Source organism: Pterocles gutturalis, unplaced genomic scaffold (genome assembly GCF_000699245.1).
Source record: "Pterocles gutturalis isolate BGI_N339 unplaced genomic scaffold, ASM69924v1 scaffold49755, whole genome shotgun sequence".
Lineage (NCBI taxonomy): Eukaryota > Metazoa > Chordata > Aves > Pterocliformes > Pteroclidae > Pterocles > Pterocles gutturalis.
Window position 1 is genome coordinate 1 of NW_010147775.1, and position 16,353 is coordinate 16,353.

Genomic DNA, 16,353 nt, shown 5'->3' on the forward strand with positions numbered 1-16,353 from the left:
GTGTGTGTGTGTGTATATATACATATATACACACACATAAATGTACAAAGTTTCTGAAAATGCTGCAGTCTTTAATAATCCAATGACAGTATTTTATTCCTAACCATGGGGAAAGAACATTGATTACGAAGTCTTAAATACTGTGATTCAAGAAGCTTTCAGTCAGTGCTTCAGTGCAAATTGGGTGGATGAGAAATGGCAGTGAACAGGAAATTACTGCTTTCCCAAGTCCACATTTGGAATACAAAATACACCAGGAAGGCCATAATCCTGTTGCCCTTCAATTCCTCCTCGGTCACATAAGTAAGAGGTTGGTGAAACAGTGCTCCATAATGTAGTAGCAAGTGCAGATTTAACGTTGCAGCTGAATAATTTTCTTTTATTTATAGGTGTACGACTCTTACTCATCCTAAATGTGTTGCTGCCATTCGACAAACCAGTTTTAGCAGGGATAGTAGTATCCTTATAGCTGTGTGTGATGATGCCAGTATCTGGCGCTGGGACAGACTACGATAAATTACTTTTTTCTTAATTCAAAGTAGAAAATATATTTTCAAAGTAGAAAATATATTTTCAAATTATAATATAGTCTGTTAACTCGCTAGTACAGTAGATGCATTTAGTGTAGACTTTCTCGAAGGTTTGGCAGGCTGGAGCTGAACTTAGTGATGTTTACATTCTGTGTAATGTTCTGCTTGAAATTGCTGCTTTTAATAAAAAAGAAGTATTTTTGTAAAGTTTTCTGAATTGTCCATTTTAATTATTTCCCACAATGAGTTTTCACTTATGGCCTATGAAATTGCTTTGTGTACAGCTATCACATAAATATACGGGAACTTGCTAGAAATTACGTGTATGCTTGCAGCTGTATTTGTGCCTTTTTGACTTAAAACCTAATGAAGCTATAGAATATTATCCAGGGACCACACAAAGGAAATACTACACTTAGGGGTAGAGTATAAATAAATGTTAAATCACTGCTAAAAATATCTTGAATTCATTCCTTAAGTTAGTTGCACATTGAAATTGATAAATTTTAATAATCTCAAATTGGGATGTGCTTTTCACCATTCCTGTTACTGATTAGGGAAAAAAACTTTTTTTTTTTTTTTTTTTTGTGGTTACCTTGCTCTACTGTTTGGATTCTGGCTGTATCAAAGTTGGTTATTGGAAATATATTTTAATTGCGTCTGTTGTCAGTATCCCCAGATAGCTTCATCAATGTTTTACTTGCCTGGGGAGTAATGAATTCTAAACTTAAAACTATTGCAGATAGCTTTAAAATAAGTACAATTAATAAAAATTAAAGGGGAAAAAGGATAAGATGGCAGACATCATTAATGGTGATAATCTGTGTTCAAAACATTCATGTTATCTTATCATAGAATGGTTAGGGCCAGAAAGGACCTTAAAGATCATCTCGTTCCAACTCCCACTAGCCCAGGTTGCTCAAAGCCTCATCCAGCCTGGCCTTGAACACCTCCAGGGATGGGGCATTCACAGCTTCTCTGGGCAACCTGGGCCAGTGCCCCGCTACCCTCGGAGGAAAAAAATTCTTCCTAATGCCTAATCTAAATCTACCCTCTTTCAGCTTAAAATAGTTACCCCTCGTCCTATCCCTGCACTCCCTGATGAAGAGTCCCTCCCCATCTCTCCTGTAGCCCCCTTTCAGCACTGGAAGGCTGCTGTAAGGTCTCCCTTGGAGCCTTCTCCAAGCTGAACAACCCCAGATCTCTCAGCCTGTCCTCGTATGGGAGGTGCTCCAGCCCTCTGATCATCTTTGTGGCCTCCTCTGGACCCGCTACAACAGCTCGACGTCCTTGCATTGGGGGCCCCAGAACTGGACACAGCACTCCAGGTGGGGTCTCACAAGAGCAGAGTAGAGGGGCAGAATCACCTTCCTTGACCTGCTGCTAGTGCTTCTTTTGATGCAGCCCAGGACACGGTTGGTTTCTGGGCTGCCAGCGCACATTTCCGGCTCATGTTGAGCTTCTCATCAACCAACACCCTCAACTCCTTCTCCTCAGAGCTGCTCTCAATCCATTCTCCACCCAGCCTGTATTTGTGCTTGGGAGTGCCCCGACCTATGTGCAGGACCTTGCACTTGGCCTTGTTGAACTTCGTGAGGTTTGCACAGGCCAACCTCGATCATTGCAAAAGAATTTTTAAAAGAGTTCAATATTCTCCAAAAGCTTTATCTTTTTAATATATACACCTTTATGTAAACTGAAACTGTGCTCACCCACGTATCTTGAGAGCTCCAGCGCCTAAGTTCTTCAACAAAAGTTTTGCTTGACCCTAGTATTGGAGAAATCTACCAAAAATATCCTCAAATACATTAATGTGTTCTTTGCAGTTGTTTGCAAGCCACCTGTAGTTCTGTTCTTTGACAAATTCTGTAACTGCCTTCTGTTTCCCATCTCAGCAAAAGGCGGATGAGAGAGAGGTAAAGTCAGGCTCTGCCTGGCTCCAGTTCTGATGCAGTGCAGCCAGGAAACTGCTTCAGGAGGCTGCAAGCATTACAGATGTCTGCTCTGCGTGATCTCTGCATGAAGAGTACTATTGTACTCTTGGAAAGTTTGCACACAGAGCATCTCTCTGAACAGATTAATCTTTTATTCCTTCATAAAAAAATAAGTTGCAGAGAAGAGGTACCTGGAAGTTCTTGTCTTTCCCTGCCAGCTTTCAGAGACTTAGAAATTTAATAAATTTTTGTCTTAAGACTATAGTCCTGATTTTTAGGCCAAGACTTTGTCCAGAGTCAGCAAGAAAGTTTGTAGCACAGGTGGAAGTAGAAAATAAGTTCCTGATTGTTAAAGGAGTGGTTCAGTTAGAAGTGTCTGGCTTCCTCAGAGACTGCGGTCCTGTTTCCTGAGGTTCTACTCCATCTGGTGGTGACTGAATAAAAAAAAAAAAAAGTTACTGCAATGTAGTTTTTAAATCTGGTTCTTCTTGAGCCTTCTAATATTAAGCTGAAGAATTTCACTCAAATGTGGATTGAATTTGCCCTGCCTCGTAGATGTAGAAGTGCATGTTTTCTTTGGTGTGTTTCAAGCCTCCTGGGGGTTTTCTCACTGCTGATGATGTTGAGGAATTCTGGTTCCACAGCTGAAAGTCAAGAGAAATATTTCCTCTACAAGTGCTGCAGGGAAGCCTTCAGGCTCAGCTGGGAATGCTTAGCTGCCAGCATAGGAGGGGATCTGTGTGCCAGAAAAATATTTGGTTTCTTTAATTATCATAACTCTTTCTTTAAAAAATAAAAATCCCTCCGCATAATTAGAATCTTGAATACTTTTCATGGATTTTGCATCTGTTTCAGCAGAAGCCAGGAGCAGGATATGCACTTGTTGCTTCTTGTATTTTTTAATTTGCCTCTGGCGGTGTTGTCGAGGTGAGGGTGAACCCAGAAACAGTTATCTGAAAATAACTGAAAATAGGCTTTCCTGAAAATAAACTTTCCCAACTCTGGCTACCAGTTCACATTGACTTGGGAAGAAAAATGATTGGGAAAATGTCCCAAAATGGGGTGAAATAAGTCTATTGCTGTCATAGTTATGAGGCTGCCATGGCAGGACATGTTCAATCTCAAAGCCTAATGATCACTAGACAGTCTGTTCTTTGTTTTAAGGGGTTTTTAACCTCTTAAATAGCAAGAAACTGGCAACAGCACAAAGGAAAAATACTCTAGCTGTAGGAGGACCTTTACAAAATAATTTATATTACATATAGGTTGTAATTATTTCAGGGATTACCTCTCTGGAACTACCCAGGGGAAGGATTTTTTTTTATTGTGTGTCAGGGAAAAAAAAAAAAGATATGTAAAAGGCAGGCTCGATTGACATGTGCATTGTATCTTTCTGTTTCTCCTCAGGCTTATTCCTGAACTACTTCTATATAATCTTTTTTCCCCTTTTTAAATCCACGTGTTGAGGGAAAAAGTATTGTTGGGAGATACGTATGTGGCTAGGTAGGTATGCTGAAGAAGTGTTTGGCTGTTCAATCGTGAAAACAGAATACAAAATCTAATCCCTTGCTTGGCTCTCCCTTTCATCTGAAACATGCAGAGAAAAGACACTAAAACTATTTCTCTTGCAAGAGGAAAATGCAGTAAGAGGTTTATTCCACTCCTCAACAAGAAAATCCTCTGTTCTTCAAGCAGACCAATACATCTTTGTTATCCCTTACAAAGAGAAAAAAAAATCTTTTGGGATAGTTTCTCATCTCCTGTTCATTCTCATTACTTCAGAAAGCATGCGTATGTCCGAAGTTTGGGACAAAACAGACAAAAATAAGGGCAAACCAAAAATTTGCAGACTTCACTTCTGAAGTCCAGATAGTATAAAAGGTGATTGAATAGCTCAGTTTTAGGCTTCTACTTTGAACAATAGTGATCCAGCTTTTGTTCTTCTTATCACAAAGAAATGGTAAAGACTGCTTTGGGATCTTTTAGGACAAAGCCATATGAACAAAAGTTGGGTGAGATCGAAAGAAAAAGCACTTGAGAAGCACAGCTTGGCAGTTCAAATAAACAGCCCATAGAAATAATTGAATTCTTACATTCATAGTGGTGTTGCAGGGCACCTCTCTGATACCATTCGAAGGGCAGTGGGATCTTCCTTCTGCAAGTTTCTGATCTGTGAGCTCAGCCCCAGCAGGTTGGAAAGGAAAGCAAAGTGATTTACAGAGATGGTCTCAAGCGTGTACCACACTCACCAAGTTCAGGGACAACACCTGCCAAACCCACAGTGGGTGCACACTGCTGAATTATTCAAGATGCATATTATTATGTATATTAATTTACAGCCTTAAAGATTGGAGCCAGGGCAGGAGCAGTCACAAAGCTTGTGCCACAGAGCCTTAGCCATCCCACCCTGTGGGCTCGTTTGGCTTCCTGAGGCCCAAAAAACAATCCCACCAGCATCTGGGGATCAATGGAGCGCAGTTTTGCTCAGGTCAGAACAGAAGCAGTTCTGGACTCCTTCGTATAGGGGATGCTCCAGACAGTCAGATAAGGAAGCTCTAGGCAGGACTTCTTTTTTATAAATAATTCATTCCTTTGTTAATTAAATCAAGCTGACCCAGCAAGGCTCTTAGGTCATGCTGACATGTTATTTCTGAACTAGAGAGGCCTTGCAAAAGCCTAGGAAGTGTTAATTATTTTACTTCCACACCAGGCAGATGCTTCCTTAGAAGCGTGAGAACCCCAGCAATGACCACCAGCAGCCTTTGGTGCTGTGCCACAACATAACAACGCTTTTACTCTGGCTTCCATTTGCTCCCTGTTTCTTCTTCTGATGCCACTTCTGACATCGGCAGCTATGTGAGGCATCTGCCATCTGCATAACAAAGCTGCTAAACCCGGCAGCAGGATTTGGCAGCTCACACAGAATGATCCCAACACCCTTTCTGAAGAGAGAGTTTGAGACAGGCCTCACCGCTACATGCCCTCGTTGCTGCTTCTCCACAAACAACAGTTTGTTACAACTACAGGAGAGAAGACGGGGCCTGCAAATGTTCTTTAAGTCCTTGGTTGAGCAGGAAACCAAGTTTCTGAGAAACAACTTGGAGCTTTGTAAATTACCTGGCATGTAATTAATTTTACTTTTCCCGAGCAGTTCTTGCACAGCTTTGCTGGGCCTCATCTGTCTATTTTCTCCTCCTGTGGCCCCCAGGTTGAGCTCACACACTTTCTTTCCTGTGAGTCTCGCTGGTGGGGTCCTCGGCTATTACACAAAGAGAGAAAGAATCTGTTCTACAGCTGAGGTGTGAACCCAGGAAATGTCATTGAGCAGTTACAAAGGCCTCAAAAGAGTGTGTTCCCATTCTCACAGCAGTTGTTCCTAAGGCTGACTTTACTTGATAAAATAATCTTTAAAGGCTTCGCTTCGTTCTTCAGCCACTGAAGCCAACAGAAATTTTTGTTTTCCTGGCAGTGGCCTTGAGGAGCAAGTCAGAATGTAGCAGCTCTCATCTTACTGAACAGTCCGGGGCTGCAAAGTACAAATCCACAGCTCTGACTTGGCCTGCAACAGCCTTTTCAAAGCTCTTTGATTTGGAGCAGGGAAAAAAGATTTCTCTTCATTATACTTTCATACAGGAAAATTTAGACAGGTACCCTGACATGAAGCCCAGTAGTGTCTTCACACCAAAACCAGGGAAATACTATTGTACCATTTATGTGAGCTGGGGACTGGAATATTGTTTGTCCACAAAGTGAAAAAAAATGTAAGTACCTGCAGGACAACCATCAGGATATTCTCACGTTGACTGATTACCCTTCAGAATGAGGTAAAGAAGGAAAAACTACATTTATTTTGTTTACAACTAAACACCCCCAAACACCACACAAGTATAAAACAGTGATGCCATTTTCCTCTTGTAATTTCTTCCTCTTCAAATGCAGTTTCAAAAAGATATTTCTACACATGCAACACTGATTTCTTGTTGCAAAGTACTTCAATTAAAAAAAAACACACAGGCAAGTAGTTTTAATGGATTTTAATTTTAAATAATTTTCAAGAGTAATACAAAAGTTACAAGTTCGTCTATTCAGACTAATCGTTTTCTTTTTCCCTCAAATTCTTCAGCGGAGTTACTTGCCGCATCTTTCAGATAGCGCTGCTTAGAAAGCACTTCCAGTGACAACATTTAAGCTTATGTTTTCCAGAAGAGAGGGTTCTGTGTCAGACGTCTCTGGAAGTTCTCATACCTGGAGAAAAAAAAAACAACAAAAAAACCCAACAGCAGCTGTTGCAAATAAAATGACACAAATGAAAAACCCAAAAAACTACAGGCTTTGAGCTACAGAAGCCTAAAACCCCCTTTAAATCCCCACAAAGCCAAGCTATAAGGTATCAAAAGGTACTGCCAATGAAACAAACAAAAAAAGGTTCTCCTCCATCTCATAGTTCACAACCCAACTCAAATGAGAAAAGAAACTCTAAAAGGTTTTAAAACCACTCAAATTAGAGAAAGGCTTATTTATGAATTAATTTCTAAGACAAACTATTGAATTTCCATTGCAGCCAGCCCATTGCAGAGACCCAAGATACTCTACATATTAGAAGCTACAATTAAACGCACTATAATGACTCACAAACGTGAACAGAGCCAAAAAAATGTTATTTTGCTGTGGCTGTAATGACACTTAACAGATTTCTGTACACAAATGTGTTCAGTTTGTTACAGTTATGCCTCACTTCACAATGCTGTTTTGAACAACAACTGAAAGCAAATTCAGCATCATCCAAGCAATGACCAGCCATTGCCCTGCTTCTTTAGCCTGTCTTCCCTTTGATTTCTCCCATCAGAGACCTCACCCACATCAATTCATGGAATGTGTAGAGTCACCTTCTAAATAGAAGAGATCTGCATCAAGTTACACTCCCAAAGAGAACATATTGCTTACATAAACTGCTTACATATTCACAAGATCTGTACTCATTATAAAACTGTACTCAGAGAGCCAAAAATACTGTTTGAAAAAGGGTTTAGGTTAATACTGTAGAGGCTAAAGAGAGCTGAACTGATAAACTGTAGGGAAGAATTTCAGACACCCTAAAGGATAGCCTGCAGTTCACAGTTTATCTCCAAACTACACAGGCTGTCCCCACAGACTGTGATTTCTTAAACCAGTCCTTGGAAAACAACTCTCAGAGCGACTTTCATTTGTGCTCAAGGGTCTTGATGATAGAACTGGGTCAACTAGAAACATATTTCTCCACCCCTCTCATATTCTTAAGCAATGGAACTCTGCTGGAACTACGTCCAGGAAGAGACCAAGCGTAACAAATAAGCACAAACTGACAAGTGTTAGTGTGGGCTGTCTTCCCATGACTCCAGAGCATTTGCATAATCAGCAACTGTGCATATGTCAAGGGTGACATTTCTAGAAGCAGAAAAAATTCATGGGCTGTATAGCACTTTTCTAACAAAAAATTGGTAGGAAGATGCTGACAAGTATAAAAAATATAAATATATATATAAAAAAATAAAAACAGTTGATAGAACCTCTCTGTACTTGAGATAAACAATAAATCACACTTAAACATTTTTGCATCATCTCACTGAATAGCATGACAGTAGTTCAGTACTTAGAAATCAGCTGGTTTAACGCCTAGAGAAAAGAACACTTGTTACTAGAGATCATTGCCATTACCATTTCAGAACTACATTTGCAGGAATAAAAGCCTCAGAAGGATTTGGTGTCATCTGTGCCTGAGTAACAGCAAATGAGGAAGCAAAGTTATAGAAGTTATCCAACATCTTCTGAGTGAACTGAAATAAAAAAGATATTTTAAGTTAAGTTCTTTTTTCAATTTGAATTTTTGTGCAAAAGTTTAACAGATACACATCTCATATATGAAGTAATAGCATTGTCGTCTAAAACACAACAGGAAAAAAGCTTCAAGAAAAGCCTCCCCAACTTCTGCAATGTTAAAAGATAATGTCAGAGCCATCAGTGTTAGGGAAATCACGACCTGCCATGCAGATCTAGCTTGCCTTGAACTGCTGTTAGATGGCCAGTTAGCTGCCAGTGCCGGCTGAGGATTTCCAGAGGTTCAAACTAACTGACAGGCTGGGTAAAAATGCCAAGTGTTGCAGCCCAAGGCCCGGACCACAGGGAAAGAACTAAAAAAATACATCTTTCTGTGCGAGAGGGCATGATTCAGTAGGTCTGCAGGACTACAGCCAAAGGATTTGTCATGGGTCACTTGGATATCTGTCTGTATCCATGCCCAAGTCTGCCTTGACTTTTGAGTAATTCTTGACCATCTCTGCAAGCCTATGCACTGGAATTCCAGCACCTACAAATCACCAAAGATCCACTGTCTCCTCCATGCATTTAGTCATAGCTGCTCCTATAAGGAAGTTTCATAAATATTTCTATAGGAGAGGGACATCAACACAAGTCTGTTGGCCTGATGCCCCTAAGCATGCAAAATCCAATCCTTCACAGGAGATGTAGTTTTCCAGTGCAAGAAAAAGTCATTTCAAAATATCAAAGCATCCAGCCAAATGATTTGACAGTTTCTAGGTTGGTTACAATCCTATAGCAGCTTTTTTTTTTTTAAATTAGTTCTTCAGAGGCTCAATTCTTAAGACTTTCATAGCACAGAGAATTTCTGAAAACAGAATGTCGAAGCTACCTCTGTGAACGAATCTACTGATGACACAGCAGCATTTGCAACAGGAGTCTGTTGGGCCAGGTTCTCCAGAAGTTCCACGGAGATTCCAATCTGGGCCACTGTTGGTGTCTGAGGGAGGTTCATGGCACCAAAAGGATGTTGACTTCCCTTCCCTGAAAGCACCACAAAGAGCACACGTCAGACTTGGCACACATGTAAAGACTGCGTTACTTAAATTGTCATGTTTCCTTCTCTAGAAGGTATTCCTCAACTCCCACCAGAAAGATCTCGCCATCTCAGAAATACAGAAAAAAATCACACAGTCCAAGCACAGGCACAAGCACAAGAGATGAAACAGTGTGATACATTTAAAAAACACAGTAGATCTTAAGGAAATGTCTAAAAGAAAAAAAAAAAAAAAAGGAAAAAGATTTAAAATAATTTTAAAGCTATGAAGTAAATGGATTCAACAGAAAATATAATCTGTGATAAAAAGACAGCAGAACCTTTCTCTATAGGAACCAATCCTTTAATCCACATTGTAACAACTGCAGATAAACAGGAAATATGCAGCACTGTTGTACAGTTGATTCAAACCAGATGCTTGTGAACCTGTTTGTGCACTGAGAAAATAGAGAACGTTACTTGAAGATCACTCTGACTCAAATCTATCCCTGTGGAGGGCCAGGCAGCCCCGTGTCTCATCTGAACACCTCAAAACCACCAACAGCAGCAAAGGTCAAAGGAATAGCCTCGGAACAGAAGGGCCTCTGACTCTGCAAGAGCCACAAAGGAAACAATGAATGGGGCAGAAAAACACCCCCAAATTGCATACCACTCATCCAGGCATCATCCCAGCCCTCTGCCATCACTTCTGACCTTTCTCAACTGAGCATTAACCAGTAGTTTCAGTCCCAGCTTCAGCTAGGGTCTCTGCAAACAATGACAGGCATCTAGAGTCACTTAAATCATGCACTCCTCTGTCAGCATCTGTAAAGGAAAATACAGGAAAAAGGTCTGGGGGACCAAAATGCTATTAGTAAACAAGTACTAATACTCCACCTAAGTTTAAGTGAACTCAGTAGTGAAGTACATTCTTACACAGAAGTCATGTTTCAGTAGCACTCTCTGGGCTCTTACTAGCAGAAGAAAGCAAAGCTAACCAAGAGCTGTCCTACAGACCAGTCAATGCTATGTTGAGCTGCAGGAAAGGCTATCAGAAACCTAAAGCACCATCTGCCCGAGTTCCACGGTCAAAAACCCAGACAGCAAAACCAGAACAAGTTTGAGAAGTCAAACTGAGGCTGAAAGACTGAAGATCTCAGAACCCATACAGAATGCACATTCAGAAACCCAATAGCAATAAAGCTGGTACAAGTTTTACATCTTTTAACATCTTCACCTGAGAAGCTGACATTTACAATAAAAATACAACATCCTCAAGCAACAGGCTCCATCACAGTATATCACTACTTTAGAAAGACACTCATGATCTAAATACTAAAATATATCCGTTCTGTCACTTTGCATGCACTCCCATGGAACCATGCTCCTGGGAAGATGCCTGCCTCAAAGGGTGAGAGAAAAGCATTGCCTGCCATCCTTACACCCACTGAAATACACTCCACATTTTCAACGCTGGACTCTTGGAATAAACATTCCAAACTTTACAAATACAAAGAAAACAGTATGCTAATTGGTACTGAAATACAAGCTCAGGTTTTCACATTCAGACCCTACACTCTCCAACTTACTATATCATAGCAGAGCAACTGCAATATGAAAAATATTTTTTCCACCTCTTTCTGTCCATTCATTGAATCCTTGATTCAAGCTGGTTAGCCCTCATTCCCTTTCAGCCCAACCACACCAAAAGCCTTACCCATGGGTCCGCCTCAAATGCGGACATTACATGAGAATGTATATTTCTAAGTGGAAAACAGAGCATTACACACATCAGTGCATGCTGCACAGGAGAAAAAGTCTGTAATGGAAAAGGCTATCCTGTAAGTTTTATCCCACTTGTCAACATACTTCCAGTAAGGGTACAAAATCCCAGCTCAAGGTTTGTTATCTATTCCTACTGCACTTTCAGGCACAGCTGAAAAATAAAAAACCTTATAATTCCAAGGCAAGGAGTATTTCTAAGCCCCTTCTTTATGTGAATCACAGTAAAAAACATGCAGTCAGAGCAGAATATATAATTGTATGTACTGAAGTGTTACCACCATTATTCTGCTCCAGATGTAAAAGCACAGACATGGCAGCAACAGTGACAACGGCCAGCAATGGCATTCTTCTAAAGGGTGATCCTCTGGGCCCAAACTGCTTCCCTCCAGCGTAACTTCCCGCTTTGAGAAGGAAGGCCAGCAAAACTTCTATCCACAACATTGTCCAAGGCAACCTAAACACAACACCTGTGGCAAAACCCAGCAGGATGTATGTATGTCTTGCCTTCCAAGAGCAGTCATGGTCTGCAAGGGCATCAGGAGCCCAAGCAAAACACTTGAACTCTTTAGTCACACCGTGAGAACTGAACACAAATTCCCTGTGCTGAGTGATAAAGCTCACAGCGATGCCATTAGGAATGCCAGTGACCTTAATGAATGATTACAGTGCAATACAGGACTATTAGTGCAGCTCCAACATGCACCAAGGGATCTTACTGCAACATTTGATTGCAGCTGCAGTTTATTACACAAGTGCAGAAATTGCACAATTTTAGGAGACCAACTCAGCCTCTTTCACAAAGATTTATTGCTACTTTATTCCTCTGGGCACTAAAGAAGCCACTCAGCTTTGTTAAAGGCAGAAATATTCTGTTCTGCCTTGACCACAGGCTGTTACAACATTCCACCTGTAATGAAAAATCCAGAGGTGGGAAGAGCAAGAGCATGAAAGAATACACATTGACTGTCATCCCACTGCGGGGTAGGGAAATGACCAGAAAACACCCAAACCTCACAAACACACATCATTCAGCTGTTAGCATGAATTCTAACTAACAATTTTTGATGGCGGAGGTGGGGGAAGGGAGTTGATTTGAGTCTTATTTCCAGCAAACATGAAGATTACATCTGAAGAGAAAAAAAATAATTCAGATTTAATGGTTACCGCAAAGCCAGTTGCCATCTCACATGATAATTAATCCTCAAAAATAAACATGTAATAAAGCTGGACACTTTAGGCTTTTGACTCCTAGACCTATAATCAGTATCAGCAGATGCAACATTTTACTTGCTAAATCAAGGGGTCAAAAAACAACAACAAAACCCAAACACCCCCCCAAACCACACAAGCACTTACATTTCTAGCCTCACAGCACAGCTTTTAGGAATAGTTAAAAGTTGGCAAGAACAACAACAGAAGAGCCTGCTTTTAGATATACTAAGTTTGTATTAAGACTATTAAGAAATACAATTCAACAAACTTTTCCTGATTACAGAAGAGCTCTGAAGGAATCTTTTTAGAGGGTACTATGACATTCCTGTGAGACACCTTCAAGACCCAATCTGGAAATCTCTTATTCAAAGAAAGTTAACCGAGTTTAAATAGCACCTATAGTCAAGGAAAAGGTGTCCAGATTTATAATTTAGGCTCTATTTCACAAATGACTTTCACGTTGAAGAATGTATTCCACAAAAGTGATTTCCCCTTTAATTCATGTTTGGGTATCCCACTTGCAAACACTGCAATGTTCACCTGCACTGGGGCTTTCCCAAGCGAGCACAGGACAGGAAGGAGAGAGGCAAACAAAAAAACCTGGGGCAACACTATTTTACCTGACCCTCATAGTTCAGAAATCTAATACCACATCCCCAGATACTGTATTTAACAGCCCAACCAGGCCTTACAACAACATGCAAAACCAGGAAGTTACACACATCACAAAACCCGTACAGTTCCAGGGCATTTCAGACACTAAATTTAAGATTTACAAATGATACATTTAACCTTTCCCAAAGTCTGAAATAAAACACTATGCCAGCTCAGCTGGCCACTCATGTCCACATAAGAAACACTCCGTCCCTCTTAATCACACAGCAGAACTCTGCTACAACCACTGCTTCACAGGGAGCTCACAATTAGGGATGCAAATTTGTTCCTCTCAAGATGGGATTAAGTTCCAGCAAACACAGTACTCCACAGTATTTTCACTCTGTAGCATAGCTATTAATACTACTATATCATGTCCTGAGGAAGCAAGCTGATGTCACAATACACGGCATCCATGTTACAAAAATTACATGTACTCTCATAATTTTTAATGCACATATTCCCAACATAACCTAACAAAAAAGCTGACACAGTCTAGACACTTCTAAAAGCTCTCCACACTGTTCCAGCTCATAAAAGTGACAGGCAGTCTCTTTATTACACTACGTTTTGCAATACCCACATCAACTTTGTTTTGCTATTAATTTTCCAAATTAGCCTTCAGCATTCTCACATTAGCCTGCACTCAGCAAGTTAGAAATATCTGTGCAACCTCTGTGTTTCTCATGAGCCTTGCCTACAACTTTGCCTGACGCCCCCAATGCTCCCGGAAAAAGTGATAATGCTGAAAACACCTTGACAACGGAGTCATTCAGCTTTAAACTGCTATTTTACATGAATGAAGCCTCAAAAGCCAAGCTACGAACATAATCGCCTAATACTTCTTAGGCAGGGGATAAGATTCTAGTTCCAACTTTGTGAAACAGCACTGCTACCTACTACTCTGAATCAGGAGACATCTGAGCACCCCAACATTTGTTGAAGGATGTGCCATTGACATTTGTCCTCCTCCTCAACCATTTCACAGATGCATATGGTCTATCAACAGCCTGCTCAAAAAAAAATTGCCTGAGGTAGTCAAACCCAAAATGCAGTTTTCAACAGTCAGTAATGTCTCTCAATGATTCCAGCTCTGGTCTCCCCTTTCTACAGCCTCACAGTCTTCTCCATCATACAGTTGTTTATGGCCCTGGAAGCTAAGGCTGTGTGGATTATACTGACTCTACAGTCGGAGGTAAGCTGTAGATAACAATAGGAACAGCGGAGCTCTCTGTTGTTCAGATCAAGCACAGCGCTGCCTCACGGCATTGCAAATGCATTAAATCATGTCACAGAGTTCTTCCTCGAGAGCAGCCCTTACTTGGGAATCATGGCTAATCATGCAAAAAGCATCTGAAAATGTGTTCTCCTACGAATCTATCTGAAAGAATATATAATACAGGAAGTCTTCCAGGCATGAGAAACATACTGCAAAATCCGGCAAAAGAACCAGTGATACACTTTACTGTTTCACTAACACTACAGCTTTGGAATATACAAAAACCCGGTCCCAAAACCCCTCCCGTGGTTGTTAGCCCTTCTGAAAAAGACCAAATTTTTGAGGAACATATATGATCAGAATTCATTTTGCTCTGCACCTTGAGAGCCCTTATCTCACACTACCATCCAGGACTGATTCGAAAGAAAGCACCTCACATTATGAATTAATACATTTTATCACAGCAACCTCAATGCCTATCTAAACAGGGATTCAAGTTAAGGCTGTAGACTACACTGAAGCCTATAAAAGATGTGTATTATTTTATCACCATAACACTTGAAGCTGCTTGACTGACATATCCGTCCCTTGACAAAGGCGTACCACTGGGGTGCTTCATGATTTTTATAATATGCATGGCAAAACCCCCATATATTTAAGAAGAAACACCCACACCTACTTCAGGTGGCACCAGCATTCTCTGACTCCCACAGGAGTCAGACTGGTCTGACTCGGTTCTATATCAAAAATACGAAAACATTTGGAAAGCTGCTTTCCAGTGATGATACCCTCTACTGGACAATTATATAGTGCGACCGCATCTGAGTGGGAAGCAGCTGTCTGAAATCACTGCGTCAGACTTTACTCATTACAGAACCTGTCTCTGTGCTACACGGAATATAACCGCATAACAGTGGAAGCTGAAAGAAAATGTTGCAGACATGTCTAGACAAATGCCTAAAAACCATGCAACAGAAGTTACAGGGTCATTCTTCCTCAGATTCTCTATGCAGAAGCTCTGGAATGCATGTCAAGCCTGCTCAAAGGAATTTCCAGATCAACACCACATACAAGAGAAGACAAGTGAGAAATTTTGCTAGGAACATTAACACGCAGGTGTCATAAAGCTGTCAGAGTGCTTCTAGTACCACATTTGTTAGAGACTACCTGAAAACAAATGGTGGGCTGCCTTTTGATGTAGCTTTTTGTTCAAAACCACCTTCAAACATTTATCCTCCTATGCATGCAGGAACACATCTGTTTCACTGACTGCTATGTTTTACCAGTCTTACCAGATTTCAGACCAGAAATTTTGAAGATGGCACTTGGCTTCTCATTAGTGACAAACCCCAGCAGCTGCCACACTGCCATCCCACTCTGGTCCGGATAACAAAAATAGACAGATCCTCCCATTCCGTCTGGAAATGGTATAGTTCCCAGCATGAAGACCACTACATGGTTGATGTTTTCATAGTCCGGTAAATCAAATACAAATTTGTCTTCAGCCACTTGTTGAGGAGCTGCTTGTACCTAAAGAAAACAAAACCTTTATTAGTATTATTATCTTTTTCATCTTTGACTGTAACTGTGAATTTCCTTTTATAGAAACACACCTAAAGTGGAACATAACGAAAAGTGATTAATGTACTAACCTAAATAGCACATAGCCAGATAAAAATCAAACACAGCAGAAAAACAACTGCAAAAAATATTACTGAAAAGGCACAACAATTTTGTTCTACCTACACTGAACACATATCCCACCCGGGACTACAGGATGAGAATACCTTCGCTCCCCATGTGCGTAGGAGGAAAATAGGGTGCAGAAGAGGTTGCCAAGTCTATAAGCAGTGGCTGTTGACCACCTGGCTGGCACAACCCCAGGATCATGGAAACCTGTTCACATAGGAAATACAATAGACCTTGAGACAGGCAGCAGAAGGATGGCTAAATGCCAGAGCAAAAGATACCCTCCTCTTTACCCGAGATGCCACAACCTTGCAGCCAACGCACAGTCTAGCCTTAAAAAGCTTCTTTCAAGCTCCCAGCTTGTCCCTGAGGAGCCCAAGCCTCTCCGTTAACAGAGAGGATGGCAGTTGCCTTCTGGCAGCGAGGCTCTACAACGCAGCTGCCCCTGGGGACGAGGGGCAGGAGCCAGCCGTGGTCCCCGCTGCCTGGGGCCAGCCCCGG

General features: G+C 41.0%; 1 protein-coding gene across 1 annotated transcript; it reads right to left on the minus strand.

Moving 5' to 3' along the window:
• Positions 1–6,483: 6,483 nt before the first annotated feature.
• LOC104459768 (chromosome unknown open reading frame, human C11orf73) lies at positions 6,484–15,693 on the minus strand (the record flags this gene model as incomplete). Its single annotated transcript, XM_010086153.1, has 4 exons — positions 6,484–6,709; positions 8,159–8,277; positions 9,150–9,301; positions 15,456–15,693. Coding segments are annotated over 4 exons (564 nt in total), but the record flags the coding sequence as incomplete, so codon positions are not given.
• Between the last annotated feature and the right edge of the window lie 660 nt (positions 15,694–16,353).